The sequence below is a fragment of the Passer domesticus genome, chromosome 8 (genome assembly GCF_036417665.1).
Source record: "Passer domesticus isolate bPasDom1 chromosome 8, bPasDom1.hap1, whole genome shotgun sequence".
Lineage (NCBI taxonomy): Eukaryota > Metazoa > Chordata > Aves > Passeriformes > Passeridae > Passer > Passer domesticus.
Genome location: NC_087481.1, coordinates 54,207,865 through 54,234,181, shown reverse-complemented (window position 1 = coordinate 54,234,181; position 26,317 = coordinate 54,207,865). Strand labels below are relative to the sequence as shown.

The 26,317-nt window shown below is 44.1% G+C and overlaps 1 protein-coding gene across 6 annotated transcripts in view; it reads right to left on the bottom strand.

Annotated features, from left to right (window-relative positions):
• The window catches only part of TACC2 (transforming acidic coiled-coil containing protein 2), a 114,066-nt gene that overhangs the window by 45,532 nt on the left and 42,217 nt on the right, over positions 1-26,317 (bottom strand). For 4 of the 6 annotated variants that reach the window (XM_064431511.1, XM_064431505.1, XM_064431508.1 and 1 more), the window contains one exon: positions 22,987-23,118. The exons of 1 other annotated variant lie outside the window; for it this stretch is intronic. In XM_064431511.1, coding sequence (XP_064287581.1) covers positions 22,987-23,118 — 132 coding nt within the window. Of the gene's footprint in view, positions 1-10,964; positions 11,608-22,986; positions 23,119-26,317 lie in introns of those variants that run through there. One more of the 6 variants, XM_064431509.1, reaches the window with a different exon arrangement.

Here is a 26,317-nt window from a genome sequence, read left to right as displayed (position 1 = left end):
TGGCAATCTCCCATAATTCATCTTGTAGCATCACTTGTGGTTCAGCTACACAAATCTAATAGAGAGACACACACAGTCTTTACTCTTTTTTATTTTTTCCTTCAGACTCTTACAAACACAGCCCTGCTCATAATTCAGAAGTATCAGGAAGAGCCCAAATGGTAATTCCTTTCCTGGAGATCAAGTTACCACCTCAGGTCAGCAGCCATTAGCTGACCCAAGGGCCTACTCAAGAGGACCTTTTTGGAATGCTGTATAGCAACCTACAGAAAACAGAGATGGAATGGGGAGTTATCTGATTACTTTAGGTATTAATATTTGGTGTCTACCAAATTTGAATTAGCCTGCCTATCAAACCTAGAATCCCATGGATCTGTTGAATACCTGATTTTAGAAAAAAATGCAAATATATATGGTGAGTGGCATAAACCTCACAAACTTTCTATTATGCTCTAGAGGCATAAACCATACAAACTATTTTCCCTTTCTCTAATAAAACATACCTTTGGAATTACAGCGTGTCTCAAAATAATTCGGTGCCCCCTCTGGGGGTTGGAGCAGATGATCTCCAGAGGTCCCTTCCAGCTCCAACCACTCTGATTCTGTGCAAACCTTCTGCCCACAGCAGAGCAAAGCCAGCAACCTCAGCCCAGCCTGCAGGAGCTGAAAGATGGGTGACACCTCAGGGACCATGGAAGCCATCTGTCCTGCTGCCTCTGCCCCCTGGGAATGCTCTCAGTGCTGGATCTGATGCTTATATTAAATCAGGAGCTGGGGGAGGTACCAACGTGTCACTTAGTGTCACCACACTGCATTTACAAGACAGTTCCTTCAGGGACACATTTCTGACCATTAACTATTAATGGACTTCTCTCACACTACTGCAGGGAAAAGTGACAAGATCACCCACCCTAGGACTGAATAAATTCACAACAAACCCACACTGTGAGGAGACCAACCACAAAAGGGGTCACAAGAAGATGGTGCTGGGAAGGAAACAGATCACCAAGCTTTCCTTCAGCTCACATCCTGCTCCCATAGGCGTGACACATTGTCCCACAGGAACATTATTACTGATGTGCACACAGAGGATGAGAATAAAGCCTTGAGAATAGAATAAAATGATGTTTGGTACCTGCAAGGTGGACACAGGAAAATCACAGGGCACTTGTCTCTGAAGGTCTGCTCCACTGATGATCAAAATGCCCCAGACCTCTGACCAGAAGTCAGTGGGAATTCAGATTTCTAGTGCTGAGTCTGCACTGAAGAAGTGCATCACCTTACAGGGGAATCCTTCAGTCTGCTGGCTGGTGTGTATGGCACACGTACAGAATCTACCTATCATATCACATGTGCACAGAAAAGGCAATCACACCTTGGGATACTCACCTGTAACACTCCTGCCACATTCTACAGGTTCCTGCTTTGCAAAGTCTGACCATCAAAACAAAGCCATAATTTCATCACAAGATTATTTCACCTTAAACAATAATGCTGGGAAATAATTCTAGTCCTACTTTATATAGGTCCTATATTGAAGTCCTACTTTATAGCAAGAAGTTCCCCATATTGCTTTAAATCATGTTAAATTTTTCATTTTCATTTTATACCGGTCACCACTGCTGAATTACCAGATCTCTTTTATTTTTACTTTACAACAGGATATGGCTCAATGAAAAGTACAACTCCAGCTTCTTTAATCACAGCAATTTCCAATAATTTTATAGAAGAAATCCACAAACTGGGATGAGGTTAATTTCCTTGGTATCGTCATTCTTTATCCTGCTGTCTTTCTGATGCATTAAAACACTAATTAAAAACAATACTGTAGGACACAGAAAGTGAGGGACATTTTTGAAAAAAGGTTTTTGTAAAAGAACACAATCAAAGCTAGAAGGTTTAAACAGAAATCATGTTTTGCATTCAGAGTAATATTCCACAAAATCATCTGCAGTTCCTTCCTCAGCAGAGGCTTTCTGCTCAACCTGAGAGCAGGATAACACCACGTGTTCATTTTCATGTTTCATAGCTTCATGGCCTGAGCTGTGAAGCCGCAGAGAAGCATCCTTTGCAATTCTCACTTCAAATGAGAATGCAATTCTCACTTAAAATGTCAAATAAATCCCATTCCACCGAAACGAAATTGCACGAGAGCTCATATTGTCAGGGATGTGTGCAGAAAGCAGGGCAGGAGCTCCTCTCCAGAGAAAGATTTTAATATTATTTCAGCTTAAACATTCCTACAGAAAACACAGCTCCCCAGAAAAATAACCACTATTACAACAAAGGTGGCACTTGCCAGCCCATAAGGATATGTCATGAGAGGTGCAAGGTTGAATTTTGGGACACAAGGGGGAAGGTGGTCCTGCAGCCAGAGCCATCCCTGCCCTGAGCAGCTCTGTCCTCTCTCACCCTGAGCCCAAAGGGTGCCAAACCCTCTGGTGGCCCAGAGCAGCTCAGCTGAGCTGCCAGTGAGGGACACCAGGGCGGATTTGGTGTGAATGGGTGAACATGGTCACTGCTCTGATGCCACTGAGTCACTTCTCAGCTCTTCCAGTAATGGGGGTTCCAAGCTGCAGTGCTGGGATAACTCAGTGTCTGAGCTCAGAGACAAGAATCTGCATTTTCTTTTTTAACATAGGTGAGATAACAGAAATAAAATGCTATGGCTTCCAACTTTGGGTCATTATGTGGGACTTCAGCAACGGAAAGTAATACCTTGTGTGTTATCCAAGCCACACAGATCAGTTTGGAAATGTGTCTGCTATAATAGATGGCAAAAAGAAAACTATGAATCCCTTAAACATTAATCACTTGCTATAAAAAGGCCCGTTTTTCCTCACAGGATGGCTATATTTAGAGAACAGGATTAGAACTGCAGTGGAGGAGAACTAAAAGGGCATAATCACCTCAAAAATAATGTTGAATTTTGGGTTTTAGCCTATTGTCTTATAAGCAGTCTTCCTACCATAACTGAAATGGGAAGAAGGAATTATTTTTTCCTGCTTTTTGTCCTTGTTTATTCAGCAATTTTGAGCACATTTTGTGCAGAAGCCAAATTCCCACTCCCCCAACAAAAGCCATTTCCTGCTTTCACACAGCAATGCTAGAGAAATGTCTCAAGCTGTGGGAAACCACATCTGAAGGAAAAAAGACTGCGGGATATAACATGGCACACTTACAGCAGCACTTCAATCTACTTAAATCATTTTTCTAACTGATTAGCAAGAAGTTCCCCATATTGCTTTAAATCATGTTAAATTTTTCCTTTTTATTGCTTTTCCTGAGATCTGGCAGGGTATGTTTTTCAACACCACTGATATAAATGAATAATAAAACAATCCTCCATCCTTTCTGGCCAGCCTGCTTTCTCTTTTACTGGCTTCAGCCTGAATAATGAAAATATCTACGCCACAAAAACAGGACTCAGAATTGAAATTGTTTTTTAAATCCCTACGCTCTTCTCAGGCAGATGCTTTATTCTCTGAGGTACAACAGGAAAAAGCAATTTAATTAAAGGCACTCTTCTTCAGACATCACAACTGCAAATATACTAATGTGTCCCCAAATCACCAGAGGCTGCTGAATATTCAACCGCAGAAATTTTTTAAGAAAGATGCAGGCTACCCCAATATCAAAGGTGGAAAATGCTTAAAATAAATATAAGCAGTTAATGCACAATAATCCCAGCCAGTGATGCACCTTGCTCACCCTGGTTAGGGGCTGGGGCTTGAATCAGTGGTTGATGTTGAAATATTTAATACCCCTGGTAGGTATCTTTCCTCTTCTTTTAGTCCCAAGATGTAAAATTTTAATCCAGGAAACATCATCATGTGAACTGTCCCCCATGAAGAAGCATCCTGTGCTCCTGCTGCACAGCATCACCACTGGGAAACAGATCAATAATTCATCGGGAGCCAGAGCCACAGGTCGGGAATTGCTTTGTTTACTGCAGCCACCTTTTAAATGCAACAATGTGGCTTTGCAGAGCCACATCTCAGCTCTGCCAGCAGCTCCAAAGCAGGGCTGGGGACAAAACAGGGTGGATGTGTGACACCTGCCATTCCTGGGGACTGGCCAGTCCTGGGAGCACACAGACTGCTGGAAACGCCGGGATGTGGAATGGGCTGTGCTCCTGCAGTGCCTGGGGATGGCCCTTCCTTTCAGAAGGGAGACAAGGATTACACAGGGGTGGAGGAGAGAGGCAGGGAGAACCTTCACTGAAAAGGAAACAGAGGAGGAGAGACCCTCTGCCTTCACCCTGCTCCATATTCTGCCTTTTTGGCCCCTGCACAGCCTCCCTGCAGGACTTTGCAGGATCCTCTCTAACCTTATTCCTCTACCTCAAAACCTAAAGCAGCTGCATGGACAGAAACACAGCCAGCAACCAGCAGGAGCAAAGAACAAAAAAAGCACATCTCAAACTCTTAACAACAACAAAATTTCTGCTTGGGCTCTACTCATTCCATCTCCTGCTCCAGGTGGGTAAGATCCCTCTGCTGCTGCTCCAGCTCTGGAGGGTTTCCCCCTGCCTTCATTCACCTCTCCCATGGGCACACTCAGTGCTGCTGCAGCTCTCAGGGAAACCCCTTCCCTTCCCTTCCCTTCCCTTCCCTTCCCTTCCCTTCCCTTCCCTTCCCTTCCCTTCCCTTCCCTTCCCTTCCCTTCCCTTCCCTTCCCTTCCCTTCCCTTCCCTTCCCTTCCCTTCCCTTCCCTTCCCTTCCCTTCCCTTCCCTTCCCTTCCCTTCCCTTCCCTTCCCTTCCCTTCCCTTCCCTTCCCTTCCCTTCCCTTCCCTTCCCTTCCCTTCCCTTCCCTTCCCTTCCCTTCCCTTCCCTTCCCTTCCCTTCCCTTCCCTTCCCTTCCCTTCCCTTCCCTTCCCTTCCCTTCCCTTCCCTTCCCTTCCCTTCCCTTCCCTTCCCTTCCCTTCCCTTCCCTTCCCTTCCCTTCCCTTCCCTTCCCTTCCCTTCCCTTCCCTTCCCTTCCCTTCCCTTCCCTTCCCTTCCCTTCCCTTCCCTTCCCTTCCCTTCCCTTCCCTTCCCTTCCCTTCCCTTCCCTTCCCTTCCCTTCCCTTCCCTTCCCTTCCCTTCCCTTCCCTTCCCTTCCCTTCCCTTCCCTCTCTGACTCAGCACCACAGAGTGATGGAAAGAGCAAATCCCCCATCTCCAGTGGTATTTATTTCACCAGCTGGACTGCCCCAGCTCAGCCAGGCGAGGAGCAGCCTGAACCTTCCCTTCCCAAGCTCCCACTTTGGTCCTGCACTTGGGAACGTAAACAAAGGGATCTGAATTCCTTGCTCATCTTTCCTCTCCTTTAGCATCCTCTCCTTTTCCCAGCACACTGCTGGACTCATTTCTAAGGAGAGCAATGGGCTGTTATTAACAAGACCAATAAATGCAGGTTTTTATGCTGAAGGAAATCAAAGCTCTAAAGGAGCAGGAGCTTATGTGATTCCAACTGTACCCTGTGTCAGATACAACCTGGTTTACATTAAGCCCTACAAAAAAGCTGCTTTCATTTAGGAAAACTGTATCATGTAAATTTGGACATAAGTCTGAGGATTCCATTAATCAAAATCAAATAAGCTTAAAATGGAAAGACACAGATTTTCTCAAGGTTTACATATTTGCCCCATCAGAACCAACAGCCCCAGTTCCTCCTCTCAGAGGCTTCCCAAGCATCCATTCATCCCCTGACTCATTCCTTGCAGCAGAGGGAGAGGAGCTGTAGCAAATAATAAACAAGAAACAGAGCTCTACAGTTGCCCCGTGTTCTCTCTCTGACACATCCACAGTTGCTTCAACCCAAATTCAGTTGCTCCAGTTTGGTTTCCAGAGCCAAGGAAAGATCTCACTGTCTTGTCTAGTGTCACCATCAATGAAGGCTCTCAGGCCAAAACCTGCCTTACAAGAAAATGTAAAAGTGTAGCGGGAAAAGGAAACTAATTCAATTTTTTCCCCATTAAGCTGGTTCTAATGGGAATACAAAACATGATATCCATAGCCTGCTACTAAATTCAGATGGTTGCTTTAGAGCATTTAAGGATCTGAAGAGAAATGACACTTTTATTTTCTTTGCTTTTTTCATAGTAAAAAAATACATTTGCTTGTTTGCTTCTTACAGCAAACCCGCCCACTTTCTCCAAGAGAATGCAAACTGCATTGAATTTCTAGCTGTAATTACAACTCTGCCTCTTGCCACTCCAAAGCCTGTTTACCTGGACTACCTAAGAAGCTTGGTACATAGCTAAATCCTTACAAAGCATCAGAGATGGATAAGGAAACAGTATCAATAAGACATAAGTAAATATAAAAATGATAGGTGTATGGTCTTAAAACAAAGGAAATGTGCTTGCAAGAGATAGAACTGCTTTTCTGGGTGCTGCAATCATGTTAGAGAAACATTAAAAGCACCCAGAAACCTCTTGAAGCACACAGCACTGAAGAGCATCTTTGATTTAAATCTAACAATCAGATCCTCTGACTGCTGGGTCAAGGCGAGCAAAAAGCAAAAAAGCAAAGGCAGCCAGGGAAGCAGCTCTGCTGGTAAACGACAGCCACAATGCATGTGCAGGAAATGCCTTTTCATTCATGTTTTTACCACCTCACATCAGTTTTTATTTTCCAATTTGCCTGCATGTCACAATGCATAATAGATGACAGCAGCTCCATTACACATGGCACAGGGCACCCCACTCCGTATGGAGAGCTTTAGAGCACACATGGCTTTGCCAGACGTGTGCTGTGCCTGGTTAATAGAGGGCTGAGGGAGGCTGGGGTCTTTTCATTTTATTTTCAAGGCTAAACGTGACCTGCCTACTTCCAGTGACAGAAGAAGTGGTTGATGTAACCACCTCTCATATCAAAGGGAGCGCTGTCATTGACTTCAGAGATGAGATCCTTTGGGCTCAAATAAGGGAGGCTGGAATGAAAGACAGGGAAGCCTGACAGAAGAATCTTCTCGTTACTCCTGGTACATCTTAAGTAAAACATCCCCATGGCTTCCAGCAATTCACCCTATTTAACAGACAGGCCCAGCAGTTAGAGCATCCTCTAATTACTGATGGGGATGTCACTGAAGGCTGTCAGTAAGAGGAAGAAGAAAACAAATTTATGTTTCTACATAATAAGCTGACAATAGGCAGAACTGTCTGTCAAGGGATTAACTCAGACTAAGTATCAATTCAGTAACAGCAGCTTCTCCTCCTCCCAAGACCCAAATTCTTTCAATATTTTTAAATTTTATACATGTATATATATATCCCACTCTTCCATGTATCTATATTTATTTGGACCATTTTCCTATGTATGAGCATATAGTGCTGTGCCAATATTTCACCAGACTGATTTCTTTCAAACTTTTAAAAACCACACAACGGATTCTTCCAGGTTTGGAAGATAGAAAAAAAAGTGGTGGCAAGCAAGGGCTGTTTTTTACATATATGAAGTGATAACTTTTTATAAATACAAGTGCATACAGACCCTTACACAAAGAAAACTGCCCACATCTCCTGTGCAGAAGGCTGAGACTACCCGGTTTAAATTTTTCTGAGTCTCTCCCGTAACCAACAAACAAAAGACAAGACCACGCAGCAGAAGAAATATTGAAAAACAGCCCCCAGGGACACCAGCATCTTGGCCTGCTACCAATGATCAGTGACATTCAATTTCTTTCTTGGAGCCTGCTCCAGCTCCCACTGAAGTCAGTGGGCATTTCACTACCAACTTCAGTGGGAGCTGGCTCAGGCTTCAGTCATTTTCCTCTTGGATTGGCAAGGGATGCAAACGTTAGAGACGCAGCACGTAAAGCTCCTGATGGGAGGAAATAACACATCAGCACCCCTTTGGCTGATCAAGAAATGGGCACTGAATTCAAATCCTGCCCAGTTGCTGCAAGGACAGCAATCATACTGCAACCAGAAAAGCAAGGTGTGGTTCATGCTCAGGAGAAAGAAACCCTTTCCCCTTAGAAAAAACCCAAAAATGATTCAGGGATGACAAATGCCTAAGAGCTCTCAGCATTCAAAACCCTAGCAACGTTTCCAGTTTGCTAATACTTAAAACACATTGCCAAGAGATAGAAATATACTGCTCTTACAAATAAAAGATGAAGGTGGTAGCACTTGGCAAGCTGATTTCTGCTCACACCCTGAGCAGGGCAGCACTGGCATGTCAGACAGAGCACACAAGGATGCTGTCACCAGCTGTGTGTGCACCCAACAGATCTGTGCACACTGAACATCATCTCACTGTCGCTGGCTCTTATTCCAGCAGAGCCCACTCCTATTATCTGATGGAAACGTGCCCCCGATTGGGCTCAATCTGTGACCACCAGGGTGCCTGCTGCGATTTGCAAAGCACATGACAGAGCTCATAACGTCAGCAGCGAGGTCTCAGCCACCCCACTTTCATCTGCAGTTAACTTTTATTGTCAGGGGCTTCCCTTGGGCTTTCCCTTTTTTATCATTCCAAATTGACTTTTCTCTTTTCTTTAAATAGAAGGGCAATTGTCTGCTGGCAGTGAGTGCTAACAATCCACAACGAGCAACAGAACACCCCGGGCTGTCAGTACCAATAGTGGGTTTATTGCAAATACTTTTATCCTGGCTGAAACAAATTTACATTAAAATTGGGAATTTGGCATATGCATGCAAAAAGGGCATATTTAATCATAGATAAAATCTTAACCTAGACCCCTATTCAGCACAGATTCCAACACCAATTTATTTCCACAACTTTCCCTAGTGTTTAATCAAGAAGCCCACCATAGGATACTTTGGAGGAACCCCTAAAGCAGCAGCTGTTTAAGGAATTTGTTTGCCTCTGTAGTTTTTTTGATGCTGTTCTACTCCAGTAATGATTCCTGACTGACACCCCCCTACTCTAATGAACTCAGGGCAGCCAAACCCAACCCTGCTCTCCCTTTGTGGAGCAGCTCTCCTTAGGGCAATCAGCCTCTGCTGATGGCAGAAGTGATGGCTTCGGGGATGTTGGAACTGCGTGGGCAGCTGCCCAACTTGCCTGGGACATGGCCAGATGTTTCTGCCTCTGAGCCATCACTGCCATTAAGGAATTTGCTTATGTGTGCAAAGCAAGCCAAATGCAACCTCATTTAAAAAGCACTGGTAAAAGTTATGGTGATAAGGGTAGAAAGCCAAAATCTCACACCAGAACTAATGACCATGATATGCTACGAGGATGTTGTCGTTTCATAGAACAGCAGGCCCATGTTTTGTCAAGAATAAAGAAACACCTCCATTCTTATCCATTTTGAAGAGTATTTAGTTGAAGAAAGCAGCACAATCTCTTGGTGATTTATTTAACACAAGATTAGTAATACCTTCCACAAACTCTTCCAAAAGACATCAAGAGAATGATGCCTGTGCTAAAAGTGCATCTGTTGATTATGTCAGCCCTTAAAAGATCATCTGGAAACCCCACAGGAATGACTTAATGCAAAACACGAGTAGGTTTGTATATAAAAGGAGTCATCGAGAGAGATGACAATATAATTTACTCAAGTGCCCCCCAAATGTATAAATATATATATATATACACCTTGATCAATATGTTCATCCAACAGAATGCATTCTTAAAAGGCTGTGAAAATGGAAGATAAAAAGCCTGAACCCTGTTTTAGCAACATGTCTTTTATTGACTAGTCCTTGGACCACTGTTAATAATCAACAGCAGTGTGCGCAATGAAAATGTCATTTATAGCTTTAAAGACAATGAGGCACCCATTTATTCCACCATATTATACAAACAGATGCTTTTTATAGCAATGTCAGATGGAACCATAGGGGAAAAAATATTAATTGCTGAAGCTACGCTTCAAAAGAACAAAGGATGCAGAAAAGCTGTTAGGCCTGTATCTTACAAATATAACAAGACACTGTCAAGCAAAGCTATCTGCTGATCCACTGGAATATGACAATAGAGAGCAGACACCCACTTGTAAGGCCTATTACAGAGGCAAAACTATCACTTACTGCTCTATCATTCCCCAATGGCTCCGAAGCACTTATCTCAAACACACAAATGATGTTTCAACCATAATCAGAGCTACCTTAACAAGCACACATTAAATAAACAAAAAAAAAATGAAAGAGACCTAGATGAGATTCATTTGTAGACTAGCCCTAATGGATAAAAACCTAAAACTTACCAAAATTCATATTTGGTAATGAACGTAGTAGCCAGACACGTTAAGATAAATGTGATTTATATAACTGTACTGACAAAAGGAGACAAGGCAGTCCTTCCAAAACCCATTCAGAGGTAAGGTCCATGTTCTAGCATTCCAGCTTACCAGCCTGGGGTGGAGGGTTTAGGAGAAAAGACTGTTGGCTAAGTAAACTGATAAATCCTCTACCAATAAACTACAAAATCCTATTTACAAATGGGAAATGATGCTGCTATTCCTGCATGCACATGCACATTTCTGCAGTTTTATATGTGATTTAGCCACCCAGGAAAGCGCTAACTCGCTCTGAACAAGCACAAATTGGCTGCTTTTTCCTCCCTCCCCCAGCAAATCCTTCCGAGCCGGCCTTCAGTGAGATCTAAGGACACCTTGCTTGTGCTTCAGAGAGGATGTAACACCACGACAGGGATGGATGCGACAGGGTCGATGCGACCTGAAAAACCAGCATCCGTGGGGAGAAAAGCCCTGAAAAGAGCCCTGGGAACCGGAGCTCCGCTTTACACCGAACACACGGAGGTGCCGGGGGGCTTGGGGAGGGGAGCGGCCGGGGTGCCGCTCGCTGGGAATGGCCACAGTGTTTGACGGACCACACACCCAAAACACGGCAAGCCAGAAGGACAGCGTGCACACACACGGAGCGGGGTGCCCTGGCAGCGGCACAGAGCCCGCCCGGAGCCCGGCTCTGCCCCGCGCCGAACAAAGGCCTCAGACACCCCCAGGGCAGCGCCCAGCCTGGCGACGGCACGGCGCCCGCACTTACATGGCCTCGGACGGCTCCCGGACCAGGCCGCCTGCCTGTGCCTGCTGCAGGGACTGCGAGCCTCCCATCCTCAGCGTGCCCTGGGCTCGGGGCTAGGCGACAGCAAGGCCGGCTTCCTCCGGAATCCCCCCGGCGAGCAGCCCCGGCAGCTCCGGCTCTGTGGAGGCTGCGGTGCTGCAGTGCAGATGGGAACAGCTGCTCGCATCAGTGGCAGCACAGGCACGAACACTTCGGCAGCTTCTCCTCTCTGAAGCGCTGCCAGTTTTGGCGGTGGGTCGCTGATCGGGTTCGGGGTTTGTTTTTGTTTGGTTTTTTGTTGGGTTTTTTTTTTTTTCCTTGTCCAGATGAACGGTGTTTATAAAATAAAACACAATCCCGGCCGCTGTGACGGGGTAATCATCTGCTAAACAACAGTGGTCCAAACAGCTCCGGTGCAGGCGCGGTACTATTGGCTATGGAAACCGGCTTAAAAAAATTAAAAAGAAGACGACGAAGAAAAGCAGACCCTCCCTTTAAGCACACATCGTCAGCTCCTGTGGCTCTCTAAGGACCTGCAGGCAGGACCATTGCATTGTGTTGACTCAGCCGATTTGAAATGCAAATGCACGTGTGCGCCGGGCGCTCTCCGCCCCAGCCCCGGCAGCGCGCTCACCGGGACGCGGGCACGGAGCCTCCACCGGCAGAACGGCCGCCCTCCTCTCCCTCCACGAACCAGCTCATCCCTCTTGCGGGAAAACAAATGGAATCTTCCGCGAGGAACGTAGGGAGGATATCATGAGCAGCCAAGGTAAACAAGGCAAAGTGGGAGCAGCTCCATCCGACACTGGGGCGCTTTAACCATTCTGGTCCTGCCTGCACAGACCCCCTGGCTGGACAGGGATGCTTAGTATAGGTGGGGAGGATCTTTAAGACCACAGCATTCCAAATCCTATAAATCAGCTTGTCCTTCTGCCATCGAGGAGGTGCCAGGGCACTGGGAATTCTAAGACGCTGAAAAGGATGGGCACCATCGCTCTCCACATCCCTGTCGCCGGCAAATAACAGATGATTCACATACAGGCCGTGTTTCACATCATTAAAGGAGAAAAAAAATAAAAATCAGTCGCACTGCTGCCTGTATCAGGAATGAAACTCTAGGGATACAAATGGCTTGAGGCTATGTAACAATTCTGGATACATCACAGGGCGGAGGGGTCAAAAGGATCAGATAAATTTAACAAAATATGAAAACGTGCTGAATTCCAAGCACCTACCACAGCACAGCTTTTATGCTCTAGTGGAGGCCTCATTAGGCTCATGCTTTCAACAGTTTCCATTATGCTTGCATAAATGGAAATCCAGTTGGGTTTTCTTGCTTGACAGGAGAATAACTACTGAATACATGTTTAAGGTTCTGATTCTCTGGGTGCACCCACAATAAATTGCTCTTGAGATAAGAGGAAACAAGGATGTTTAGCAAAGATTAAGAACTTTTCATTTCCAGAGGCTGCCTAAAATTTAATTCTGTTTTCTGAACAGCATCAAGATAAATTACATTTTTCTTTTCCCTACTTTTTTTAAACTATGGAGGAAAGCCTGTGAGCCAGCACTTTGTTCAGCCACAAGCTTCCCAGCAAGTTATAATTTTGGGGTTGTTTTGTTTCTGATAGAAGCCAAACCCTCATTTCCAGCATGTCATTGCTCAGGACTCATCCCAAGTCCAGCAGAGAAGCAGCAGCACTGCCTCTCTCAGGGACTGAGCTCCAGAACTTCAGGAGCAGGGCTGGGTGCCTGAGCCACAAGTGACCCCAAACTCTGCAGCAGTGCCCAGCTCTGATCCTCCCTTGCCAAGGTGGTGGCAGCTCACTACACCCTCTGTATAAGTAAGGAACAAGTACATAAAGTGCATGAAAATGCCCTATATACTCCTTGGCAGTAGATTTGAAATGGTTAAACACTGCAGGATTTCCATCCAGTATGGGAAATCAATGGTACTGCCCAACAGACTAAAATTCCATGTCTGTATCCACAGTCCCTGTTAGGCTGAGCTTACAGCTCAGCCTCACTTTAGTGTGTGACAACTCTACCTAGTCTTTGAATGTCATAATAGCTCCCTGCTGAATTTCATTTGTTACAGAGAAAACAAAGACTCAGAGACAAGAAAAATCCCTAGAAAGGCAAACACCAAATTAAGTAAAGCCCTACCAGGTACCTGGAGGCCAAGAGGGAGAACACAGGCACTGCTTGTCCTGGCAGTGAGTCAAACAGGGACACTGTCCTGACAGTGATGGAAATAGGGATACTCCTAACAAGTGCAAAGAATACACTTAGAATGCCTGTGTCAACTCCTTCAAGTTTCACATGCACATTTATTAAATAAACAAAGCCCTAATAAAAGAAGGCTGGGATTGAATCCTATTCTGAGGCAGCATGGTCCTTTCAGGAGCTGTACAGTGCAGAAGGGTTTTGTTGTTTTTTTTTCATTCTCCAATGTTTCTATGCAACAAACACTGGAATTGCACAGAAAGGCAGGTCTTGGCAAACCTGCAGAAGGAAGGGCTTCAGCCTCTGGAGCCCAGTTGTGGCCCTGCTCACTCTGCACGTTCTGTCTGGGTCACAGGGGCTCGGGGTTATGGTGAGGGGTGTCACAGGCAAGGCACTGCCTCCTCCTCCCCTCCCTCCCTCCCCAGTTCTTGTGCACAGCTCAGAGATTCACCTGAGGACAGCTCACCGCCCCTGAGCTTCTCCTGCTCACGAAGAGGACAGAATTTCTCTCTTCCCTCTGAGAAATAACCATTCAAGCAGCTCAGCTGCAGCAACGTGAACTCCTGCTGGCCATGGCTTTTCACAAAAAACTGTGCTGTAACTGAGCCTTGCACTGGAGAGAGTTTGTTGCCTGTGGGATGCAATAACAAATACTAAACTGATGTCTCTGGCCAACCCGTGCAAGAAGCCAAAATGTAGATTTACTTCTGATTTGGCCATAAAATGTGTTACACTACAAAGCTGCAGCCCATCCTGACTGGTAAGAAATACCTCAGATGAGAGGAGCTCCACCTCTCCTGCCTGGCCCCAGCTCACCCTTTAGGCCTGCCAAGAAGCATCAACTTAGCACTAAATTTAGTGTGGGCTTTTAAAAATACAAGAACTGTGTTGACACTCTGAGTACATTTGGTAAGAACTTCTCTGGAACCTTAAAAACACACAGATGTAGCTCAGAAAGAAAAAAATCCCATTGTAGCTTCAAAGGATTTAAAGATGCCCTAGGCACTTCAGCCTAGGGTTTAAAAGCCATGTAACAACTTATTGTGATCCCACTGCTGAAAATCCTGTTTAAGTATTCAGTACCATCCTTTAGAATTAATTATTTTCTCTTTCTGCCTCTTTCACCCATTTAAGCAAGGGCCGTATTTTGCCTTCTATTAAATTAATGTTTTATTGAAACTGGATGTCCACTGATTAGTTGTTTAAAACACTCTACAGACTCCTAAATATTTGGTCTTATTCCATTTCATGTTTATATATAAATTCAAACTTCGGTCACTTGCACCCCATTTGAAATTTTTGGCTTCAATCAAAAAACAATGCTGAGCAGGACCATGATAAGGTTTGAGATACTGAAATTTATGTTCTGTTTCTTTGCTCTTGGCTTCAGTGTCCATCGTGCCAGGCATTTACACAAGTTATAAACACAACCATATATACACACACACACAGAGAACATCAAAGAGCCTGCTGAAAGAAAAGCCTTCCTCACACATCTATTCCCTAGGGAAGGAGGGGTGAATATTAAGCTGTACCTCCTAGCTGCAATGCATTATTGAGGTACTGTGCAGAAACAAACACCATCAAAAAGAAAATAGAAAGAGCAAAACCAATCATCCCAAGCAAAAATGGGATTTCTCTGGTATCTGAATGCTGCTGCCACAGCTCTAAGGAACAGTACTGCCTATAAAAAATAAAAAAAATAACCCAACCAAACAAAAGATGGCCAAATATTTTAAAAACCAGATTATTGTTTAAACATAATTCTCCCCCTCAATTTTTATGCATATATGTATATATATATATAAAATTACTTATTTAAATGATATGGTTTTGGACCCCAAAGCCTTGAATGCAGCTTGGGAAGAAGCTTTCACCCCAAAGCATCTCTTATTTGTAAGCTGCCTGGAATCAAAGGGTTCATGGCAAGGCTGTCCTCAATATCAGACTGCCAAGGAACAGCAACATCTCTCTTAAAGGACTGAAAGGAACAGCAACATCTCTCTTAAAGGACTGAAAGGACCAAACTGCTTGAAAAATCTGACTCTGTATGGACAGAGTGGCAAAGCAAAGCCATGCCTGGGGAGGCTGGCTGTGTCAGAGAGCACATTAGCACATAAAACACTGACATCTTTTGAAGTGCAGTGCTGCCAGCCCTTTTAGGACACCCAAGGCTGGAGAGCCTGCTCTGAAAGCCCTGCAGGAGCACCAGCCCTCCCTGGCCTCTGCTGATCCAGAAGTGCAGGTCTCCCAGGAGCAGAGCTGCTCTTTGTGCTCCAGGGAAGGCTGAGCAGGCTGTCTGCAGCCATGTGGGCACTCAGGGCTGGGGTTCATCTCCCTAGGGCTTATACAGCAGGCAACTGACAGGCTTTTAAAGAATTCAAGCATTCTTCACGATAGGCTGCATAAAAATATGTAAATCTAGGCATGTTGTGCACATTTCTGTGCTTCTTTGCTCACCATGCATATTGTCAGTCCTGGGATAGCGTTATGTCCTTTTGCTTTGTTTTCATTCTGCAAATCAAACTTTCTTGCTCCTGTAGTCAGATTTTTGCTCCTTAGTCTCATCTCCCTGTCTCAGAGAGCAAGAGAGGATTTATCTTATAATTTCCACTTCCCTAGAGTAGAGTAATTTAAATTTCCTTCTCAAGGAGCTGAAGCTCCTTCTTGTTGTGTTCCTGTGTTGTTGTGTTCCTGGAACACCACAAGGCATTGACTACCCTTCCTTTGGTTCTTCCCATTTTCTTGTTGACTCCAGTCCTATGTCATGCCCTGAGATGTGCCACAAGGAATCTCTGTGAGACCACATTCATCATGTACTTTTTTATTCCAGCCGGGTCACTCCATGCTCCAGCTCACCACCTGCACTGCTGTGGGACAGGGACAACATTTAACACTGCTGCTGTCATTACCTCCTTCAGAAAGTCACAGCTAAGCACAGAAACCCCACCAAACCCATTCTCAGTCTGTCTCTAGAGGTGTGATTCAATTTTTTTTTTTTTTTTGCTTCAGGGAATAGAAGAAAATTAACTCTATTCTAGCCAAAACCAGGACAGCACAGTACTGTGAGCATATCATCATTTAAAATTAAAAATCTTTATTATTTTGAAAGATGATAACCCAAACCACCTCCTGGAGGGCCAAGCTCTAACCTCTTGCTGCTATCAGGTAGCAAGAGCAGTGAAAAAAAGCAAATTTCTATGAGCGCCTTTGTGCTACAAATAAAAGAACAAATACAAAAGTCAGCTGAAACATGAGACAAATTTATCCCATTTTGGTATACTGGCAAAAATCAGTGAAAGGTTAACACAAATTGGAACATTTATGCTTCAGCAGTGCCTAATAAATAGACACACACTGCAGTTTATGGCCATGGTACAGTTAAGATATTATTATAGTCTGTAATTAGCCATTTAAAGACACATTTATTGCCATCCTTCTAAAATCCACTTCTCATTAGCTTAATTCCATTCCAGTACAGATAAACCAGAAATTCAGCCCTACATGGAGAGTGACAGACCTTCAAACTGGAACTATGGGTTTGCTGGTTTTTTGTTAGCTGTAGGTTTTGGATTCGTTTTTTCTCAGCATTTATATTTTAATGGTCTAAGAGTGGGGCACTGATTCACAACTGGAGAGCGTAAATGAAATCTGAGCAATAAAATAATTACAGAGTGTTAAATCAGTGGGATATTTTTCAATACAATTTTCAAGGAAAACAGAAGCAATTTGTTCAATTGCCTCTGTACATCACCTGGCACAACACAGCCCTATCCACGTCACCGTGGTACAAAATTATACACCACCAAACAACACAAGGTGTAAAGCTTCACAGATTTAACTTGTTCTTACAAATCAAATACTTTGATAGACACATTGTCTGCTCCACCACTTATCTAGATTAACATAGTGTGAGCGCTTTATTTGCATTGATACACTCCTCAGGAAAACACACAATAGAAAACACACAATGTCCCAGAGTTTTAAGCCTGAGCCCACTGACATCTGCCAATTTCAAGAAAACAGGAGAGACCTGTGATGATGGACACTGAAGCTGACAAGAAACAAACATTAGAGTGAGTTTCAAATAAAAATAAAAACAAGACAAAACATAAATAATCGTGCCCCCTCCCTGCTGATCACTGCCTGGTTGCTAAGGTCACTGCTTAATCTAAATTGCAAGTGAGATTAATGGCATTAGGAGTTATGAATAACCACGATGCCTGCTTAGTTATTGAAATGTCCAGCATGGGAAACGCAGAGGAAGGATAACAAAAGGGGCCCTGGTGCTGCTGGGGGGCTCAGGCTTTCAGGGGCCGGCAGTGAATCACAATCAGCGACGTGAGAACTGCACACCCTGCAGCATTCCACGTCCAAACTTCCCATGGAACTAAGGAGCCACAGCAAGTGGGAGATGAGGTTCCCAGGAGCTGAGCACAGCCCTGGGTGTGGGTGCTGCCCTGAAGGAGCAGGGCTCTCCTCTCACAGAGGAGACAGAGTTTGGGGTCAGGGCAGCCAAACCCCTCACACCTCACTCCTGCACCCTCTGCTCCTCTCCCTTCCCCTCCTGCCAAGGCACAGACACTTCTGTTTTGGATTTTGGGCTCCATCATGCTACTGCTGTAAGAGCCAGGCCCGAATTCCTCGGATCACAAACAAAACTTTAAACTCCTATTTACCAAATGTCTGGCCTGGGCTTTGAATTGGGACCACAAGCATCACCACACCAAAGGAGGGGTTTTGTTTTCCTGCCGAATATGCCTCTGCACACCATGTCCACGAGCCAAATGCCCAAATTCTGTTGACATTTCCGAACAACAGAATTGCAAAAACACCATCACAGACGACAGGAGCTCATCTTGCTTCCACGCTTCTTTTCAAGTCTCTAAACATCCTGAGTTGTTAAGATCCCTAGGGCAGCTGGAGCCAGGCTTGTTAGGAAAGGATGCCTCATGCCAGGAGGGGACTGACAGACATTTTTAAGGGTTTTATGCACCTGCCCTCAGCTGACAAGATCAGTGCTGATAATTCTCTCTGGGAGCACCTTGCTGCAGATTTCAGCAAGCAGAATCCAAAGGCCTGCAGGGCCCAAGTAAAGAATTAGATGATGAAAATGCAGGATGAAGAAACCAGACAAGAAGAGCATTCCCCCCTGGTGCAAGGCTCTGCTGTGGCTGCTGAGGATGGGTGCTCAAATGACTGCCTTAAAGAAGTCAGCTTGCAGCTTCAATTTGATTTCATGAGAGTTAACACAAAATTGGTCTGAAGTGTGTATAGTGTGTCTCAATGGCTTCTCTAAGCTTTTGTTTTCAGAAGATTTAGCATCAGAGCACCCCAAAAGCACATGCCATATTTTAGCATAACAGTGATTATTCACGAATACAAACCACACCTGACAACAGTCTTAGCTCATTTATTACCTGCTCTAGGACAAGAGGTGATCCCATACATGTCCTCCACCCTCCTGGCAGTGTCAGGAGCTGTCACTGTGTGTGTCACAGTGCCAAGGAACAGCATCCCAAGCCAGGAGTGTAATTTCTGAATATTTACTGCCATGGTTTTTGTAGGATGCAGAATGATCAATGCTGCTCTAAGACTCCTTGTGGATGGATTAATTAGTGTAACGACATTTTCATTTTCATGCTGCTGAACCTGTTCTAGCAGCAAGCAAATTACCATAAATTGCCTGAGGGAACCTGTAAAATACACAGGAATAACAGGCAAACAGAGGGCTACCATCACCCTTTTGTCCCGGCCTCAGACTGAGAGCAGCTTTACAAGACACACAGATAATTGCTCTCTTTGAGCAAACCTGCAGGCAGAACACCCCAGAGAGCCCAAATTCCCAACCAGCAAGTGGTTAGAAAACAGGTGACATTTCCCACTTGTGTCAAGCACCCATTAATGCTTTGTGTTTTAAAAATGGAGCTGCTGGCAGCTATTTATTGACTGTGCCCCCACATCATGGGGTCACCCAGATAACACCACCATGCCAGTCCCACACCCAGCTACAAGAAAATCCACAACGTCTTGGGCTTGAAACGCAGCAGACACCCCAGAGTTTGATGCTATTAATAATAAACTGAAGATGTCTACACAAAGCATTCTCCTGCCTGGGGCTGAGCAGTACTGAACACACCACTCAGGAGACAATTTCATTTAAAAACCTGGAATGGGGGAAATTGATGAAAAGCAGCACTGTGGCTCATTCCTGTCCATATTTTACAGGCTGGCTGGTTATGTGGAAGGGATCTAGTTTTTATGCTGTTTTTCAGGCAAATGCTTTTCATGGTGTCAGCCACAAGGCCTCAACAAAAATCCTTGGGTTTGGTTTACAAGCATTAAACAACTTCATTTTTTTGTCTCCTGACTGATGCTATCCTGAAAAAAGTATCACTTCACTCGTGTACCAGACAGTCCAGACACACACTACTACTATCCAGTTCACATGACAAACATAAAACCCACAAAACTACACCTTCCTTCTGCCCCAGAAAATCCCCAAACCCAAAAAACCAGCAAACTCCCACATTTTGGAAGGACAGAGGCATTTATATCCCACACTTGCACTTCTCATCTCTTCCTTGCTCAATGCACTTGTAAACTTAAATGTTGTAACACATTCCTTTCAAAAGGGTTAAATTTACTCAAGGGAAAAACCCTTGAGTTTTTGAATCCCATTTAATCCCTTCTTGGTTTTGAGTACATCATTAAAAGCAAGTCAGTCTAGGATTATCAGTGTTGGTCCAAAATGAAGGCAATACATTGATTTTTATTTCCTCAGTTTCACACCAAGCCTCTCTGAAGGTGGGCAAAAGGAGAAAACTTGTTTTCAACACAAAATCAAGCAAATAAAACCCAGAAGTTATAAAGCTTATCCTGTTTTTCTGCCTGACACCAATTCTTCAGCTTTGCTTCCTCCTGGGGAAGCATTATGAAACATTTTGGAAACCAACAACACAGAAAGTAGAGTTTTGTGTAAACAATTTTGTGACTTTCTGCTTTCAGAGAGATTTGTTGCTGTGCTTCCAATTGGTTCCAGGCTCATTTCAGGAAAATTAGGTAAGACAGAAATGTGTATTTGATTTCAGAGATCAACAGACATTCCCTGTCTATCCAAAGTCTCCAAAATGTTCAGACTCCAGTTTGCTGTAGCTTTTGAAAGAAAGCTGCCCTGGTATCTGACAAGAGGAGGGCCCAGCTCTCCATTCCCACCAGTGACACAGAACATCACAGGTGCAATTTTCAAAGCAAGCAGTGAGGCTACAGCAGAGGACATGCTCAAAACCAGCACTTGGGTTTTGTTCTCCAGAACAAGTCATGTCCATCTCTTTTCCCACAGCACAAAGGGATGGAGCAGCTCCTCAGAGACTTTCCAGCTCTGTCCATGGGGCTTCCATAAAGAATCAGCTACTCTCTAGCAGCATTTCAGCACTTCTATCAAATTATGAAGTGTCTGTGACACGGTTCACAATGTGATCATCATAATCATAGAGGAGACTGCAATGCCTCAAGGATCCATTTTACAGAAAATCAGAGTGGCCCAGCAGTTGCACGAGTTCAGCACCTTGCCAGACACTTCCCATCAATGTGACAAAGTGAAACATAACCAATTTGCAGGCTGTTATTTTCCATGGCTGATTTGACTCAATACACAGGAATCACATAAAAATGCAAGGTAGCCTCAGAAGTATTTACAAAAGTAGCTGATTACAACAGCAGACAGCTATTTGGACAGTAATATTTTTGCTTTTCAAGAGGGTGGAAAAATTATCTTTAGTCCCACAAACAATTCTAATTCTCACCTTTAATTTCCATTAAGATACACATCAGTTCGACTTTACAGAAAGAAGCTGTGGGTGACATGATCACTATTCTCAAGGCATGATGTGGGAAATAGAAAAGGTAAAAAGATTGAGAAGGCTGTAAAAGCAGGCTCCAAGCAGATAATGAAGATGCTGGGAGTGCACATTTGGGCTGCTGACATCCTAGGCTGGATTTGGATTCTGCATTAAGAAGTTCTACTAATAGAACATGTTGCCCAAAGAGGCTGTGGACTTCCCACCTCTGAAAGTGTCCAAAGCCAAGAGTTTCTTATGCACATACAGACATTTACATTATTAAACACACATCAATATCAAAACAAACCAGAAACTTCAGAGGCACAAGCCAATCTAAATATGTAAGCACAGCAGCTCTGCTCGCCTGCAGAGTTCTAAAGTTACTTCTTGTGTCATTGAAGCTGAATTGTATTGAAAAGGAAAAGAAAATCCCCAGGTTTTAGTGGTTCCAATTTGGATTTGTAAACAACAGTAATTTTTTACTGCACTACAGCACTCCCAGAATATCCATGAAGCTTAAACAATTTTGGATGATTCTCTGGAAAGAACTAACATCTCAGGGTGAGCATTTTCCAACTTAAAACCTCACCTGCCCATTTTTCTCCATTTTTAGATGATAACCATTGTATCTACCCTTCAACAGAGAAAATCCTCTCCAGATGACAGAAATTGCAAACTGGAGCAAAACACTTCTGTTCTCCATCAATGGTATACAGGTTTGTGCACTGCAGTGTAATGGAGGAAAATACTATAAAGACCTGGCCTAACTGTGCCTCAGCAGCACATACACTAAAGGTGGAGACACCATTTTTCTGATCAAAACCATCAGGAATTTAGAAGAAATAATTAATAACATTTCGTAGACATTAGTCGATAGTTTTTCAGCAGCATTTGCTAACAGCTCTTTGTGTTCAGTTCCACAGCAGAACACATCTATTGTGTACATTTTAATTCATAATTCAGAGTACCCTCCTGCTGACAGCAGCATCTTTTGACATTTCTGAGCAGAGCTGTGGTGGCATAACTGCATTTCCCGTGGTGTCTCCTGTCTTGCATCCCACTTGTCACAAGCTGCCAGTGGTATTGGTGGGGTGGAGAATGCTGCTCCCCAGGGAGTGCCCATTTCATATTCTCAGCTATGCTGTGACCTTTTCCATTAATAGATGTCACAACAAGGGCAGGCCTTGATTGCTGAGCCCCAAGAGCAGACTGGTTAATCACCTCAGACAGGAATATCCAAGCACATGGTCTCAACTATATTTGAGATGGGATGACTGGGACATGATCTTTATGGTCCCTTCCAACCCATATAATTCTATGAGTCTGACACAGTTTTGGGGTTTTCAAAGCAAAAAATGTGCTGGAGCACCTATCAAACACTATGGCAACAGTCAGTGTAAATCTGAGGCAGTGAAACATTTAACTTTGGTAACATTTATTCAGCAAGAGTGAAACCAAGCTGAAAAACTTCCTTCACTACCGAGAGTGACAATGCAAATCAGGTGTGGGGTGGGGAACTTGCTGGCAACATCTGAAGGGAAATGAGCAGAACAATCCTCTTAAAAAGGATCTGATCTTGCACAGCTTCACACCCAGAAACCAAACAAAACAACACAACAATCTTTAATTCAAGAAAGTTAGTGGGGGAAAAAACTAAAAAAAAAAAAAAATAATAGTTTAAAAATAGAAGGAAAGATCAGCATAGTAAAAACCAGTGTAGCCTAAGCTCCCTCTTCTGGTATTTTGGAGCAGATACACTGGATTAGCCAGGTCTTGATAAATCTAACAGTTTGATTTAAAATCCAGCAGCAAAGTGTTCATGTAACTCAGACAAAACACCTGTCAAACTCAGTCAGCCTCTTTCACACTAGAAACATTTCTTAACCAAACATGCAAAGATATGGAAAAGTCTTCTAACAACTGAAATCACACAATACCTTTTTTTTTCCCTTGTGAAACCTTTGGTTTCTTCAGCAGGCAGCTCTACACCATCACCAGGGGCCACAGCCAAAGGTACATCCTCAGAAATGTGGTTATCAACTCCCTTGCAGCTACCAGGTTTGGAAGTGCTGCAAAACAGGTATTAAAAATAAGCTGACAAATTTCAGAAATGCCCATGAAGCTTTAATGAAGTCTCTTTATAGGATGAACTTTGGCTGGATCTACAAGGAGCTGTAAGGAGCACATCATCCCCTCCTGAATTCCCTCTCTCTCCCACCTCCCACAAATTACTTCTTCCTCCAAACATTATTTCACTTCACTTCTCAGCTGACCACATCATCAATAATATTGCAAAGTCTTGACAGCTCTCACAGACCATAACATTAAGTGCTAGAGAATTTAACTGTATATGAAATCAGTATAATAAATAAATCACTAATGACTGCTTTGCTCCCTTTCTCCTCACTGTACAATATAAACATTCGATTAAGCAATTTGTGTTTAAAAAAAAACAACCTAAAATCAGGGACTAAAGCATTCTGCTACTTTAAAAGCTCTCCCTAGGCTGTAAAGCTAAACATGGTAATCCCAGAACTCATCCCATGGATGTGAAGTCCCTCAGCTCAGCAAAGCCCCACGCTCAGGAGCAGGGCAGTAACCACACAGCTCCTCCTGCTCTCAGCCACACTCATTAACAGAAAAGGAACTAAATAACCAGTGACTTCATGTCTCAAAAGCAGGAGCAATCTGATGTCTTGTCATGCCACACTGTCCCTTCCAGGGCACACCAGAGGGACACAAATGTCCTGGGGCAGCAGCCACACACAGCAGCCTCCCCTCCTGCTGGTGCTGCTGCCAGAGATACAGACACAAATGCTGATGGAAGTGTTGATGGAAACAGGACATGGCTGACAAGCTTCCTACAGGTTTCCTGAATTAAATATAAACAGCCATCTTAGTCATTCCTTTCAAATTTTTCTCTCCTCTTCCCCCAGTAATTACACTGGAATTGTAGGCAGCAGATGGAATTGTGTTACTGGTGAAGAGTCAGTAAGGTCCAGGGACAGGCTGTTCCCTTCTTTGGTGCACAAACAGGACAAGCCCAGACCACATCCCTGATTTTAGTCACAACACACAGGAGCACGAGAACAGCCACTTCCCAAAGTGTCCACTCAGCTCCCAAGATCACCAAAGCTCTTTTTGAGTGTAGTTCACCTTGATTAGCTTACATCCACAAAGCTGCTTTGTGCCATATGGGACAACTACCCAGATACCTCTTCTAAGAAATTATCTCTGCTTTCCTCACTCCTTCCTTCCTTCCTTTCCTTCCTTCTGTTTGTCCAAACTGGCCTGATGCTAACACAGACACATGAAATTTTCAGCCCCATCAAGTGAATACAAACAAATAAATAAATAATGATTAGAAAGCAGGCTGTTTCCTTTTTCATGCAAAGGCCTTTGTCCTTGGCTAAAAATGTCTCTGTACTAATATAGTAACAGCATCCTCTCTATACCAAGGCTGTGACTATATAGGGGCACAGGGAGAGCAGTGAAAGTAAGATTTTTAAAGCAGTAAAAAGTGAACTGCTAAAAATAAGTGAATGCTGAACATCTGTTTGGAGAGCAAACAAAGAGCTGCAAAACCCAAATAATTCACAAGAGGGCCCAGCCAAACAAGAGCACCAAAGGCACATAAATGATGGCCCTGGTGTTATGGACACACAAAGCTGCCCCAGTCTCACAGCAGCACCTGTTTCACCCACACTCTTCACACAGCTCCTAATGATCATCTGCAGCCCTTCAAATGAAACCTTTTTCACAGATATTTTGACTATGAGTGTCATTCCCAACACTAAAGCAAAGCTTGCCACCAACACGCCAGGATTTCTGGAAAAGCTCTGCTCCCCATGCTTCCCAAAACCCTGCCTCCTGCTCCTCCTGCTCTGACAGACTGCACAAACTGAGGCAGGGGAGCACAGAACAGAAACCCTGCCCAAAACACAGACTTTCTGTCCACTCCGAGCTCTCCAGCCTAAGCCTGCATCAACTGGAGTCCATGTGTCAACTCATGGGACTTTTATCACCTCAGACATCAAGAGGCTACATTAAAACCTCTCCACAGCTCTCATTAATACAAGGTTTTCTATGAAACTTTTTTTCTCAACTAGTAATACTTCAATGGTTGCAAGAACACTACCAAAAGGCCCAAGCCTTCTCAGTGCACAACAAACTATACATTGACCAGTATTTATCCTGTGGAGTCAAGCTGATTAGAAAACAAGCATTTTCAAGCACTGTCTCTTATAAGTAAACCTCAAAAATAATTTTCTGACTATCTGTGTGCACAGATAAACGTGGGTACTCCCTGTCTGTGCTACCAACACCGAGAAGTACAACCCAAAACACATGCAGCAAGTGCCTTCTAAGCTGTCATTTTTTCCTGGGCATTTGCAGGTCTGGGTTTTTTTCCCCCACAAGCAATGAAGGAAGTTGCAGGGAACAGACACTGCTCAGAAGTGTTTCACACCTCTAACCTGGAGCCCAGCTAAGCTGTGGTCTTGTACAGACATGGCTCTTATTTGCCTTCTCTACCTTTCCAACCCAAACATTCCTCGTACAACACAGAAGTCCTGTTGCAGAGCTCTGCACCTGCAGAGTAAAGAGAAAGCTGTGTCTGGCCAAAACTTCTCCTCGAGCAACATGTACTGGCAAATCAGAGTGAACTTGGCCTTTCATTGCTGAACAAAAATGCTTGGCAGAACCACCAGTGAACTTTTTAGCTAATTCTTTTCAGGGCACTTCTCTGTAGATAAATAAAATCTTACCAGCAGATGCTAGCATGGTGTCCCTGATCAATATGTTACCAGCAGGACAGAGGCAGCCAGTCACCCTCAAGAAGCCAAACAAAGATAGAGTTTCCTGACTGGACAGATGGAGGGACAACCTGATCTCTCACTCTGCCCTGCCATCTGGAAGCCATTTAGCACAAACTGACCCCCATCAATGCAAGCACCATTATTTTTTCCCAGTCCAAGTGCACACCATCTGCATTATGTGACACCCCTGATGGGGAAATACACAGAAACAAAAGCAAATTTAGTAAATAACTAAATATTTTGGGGGAAAACTCTTTATGATTGCAACTTACTGCAGACAGAGGAATAACACCTCACAGCATTCAGAGCCCCTGTAACATTTCCATTTCACAGAGGTACCCAGTAGGCAGCACAGAGACATCACACGTGTGTGCATTAGGGAATTGTATCCAGCCACACTGAAATGCAGTGGTGCAGTGCTTCTACATAAAATGCCAAAAAAGCAGAGACT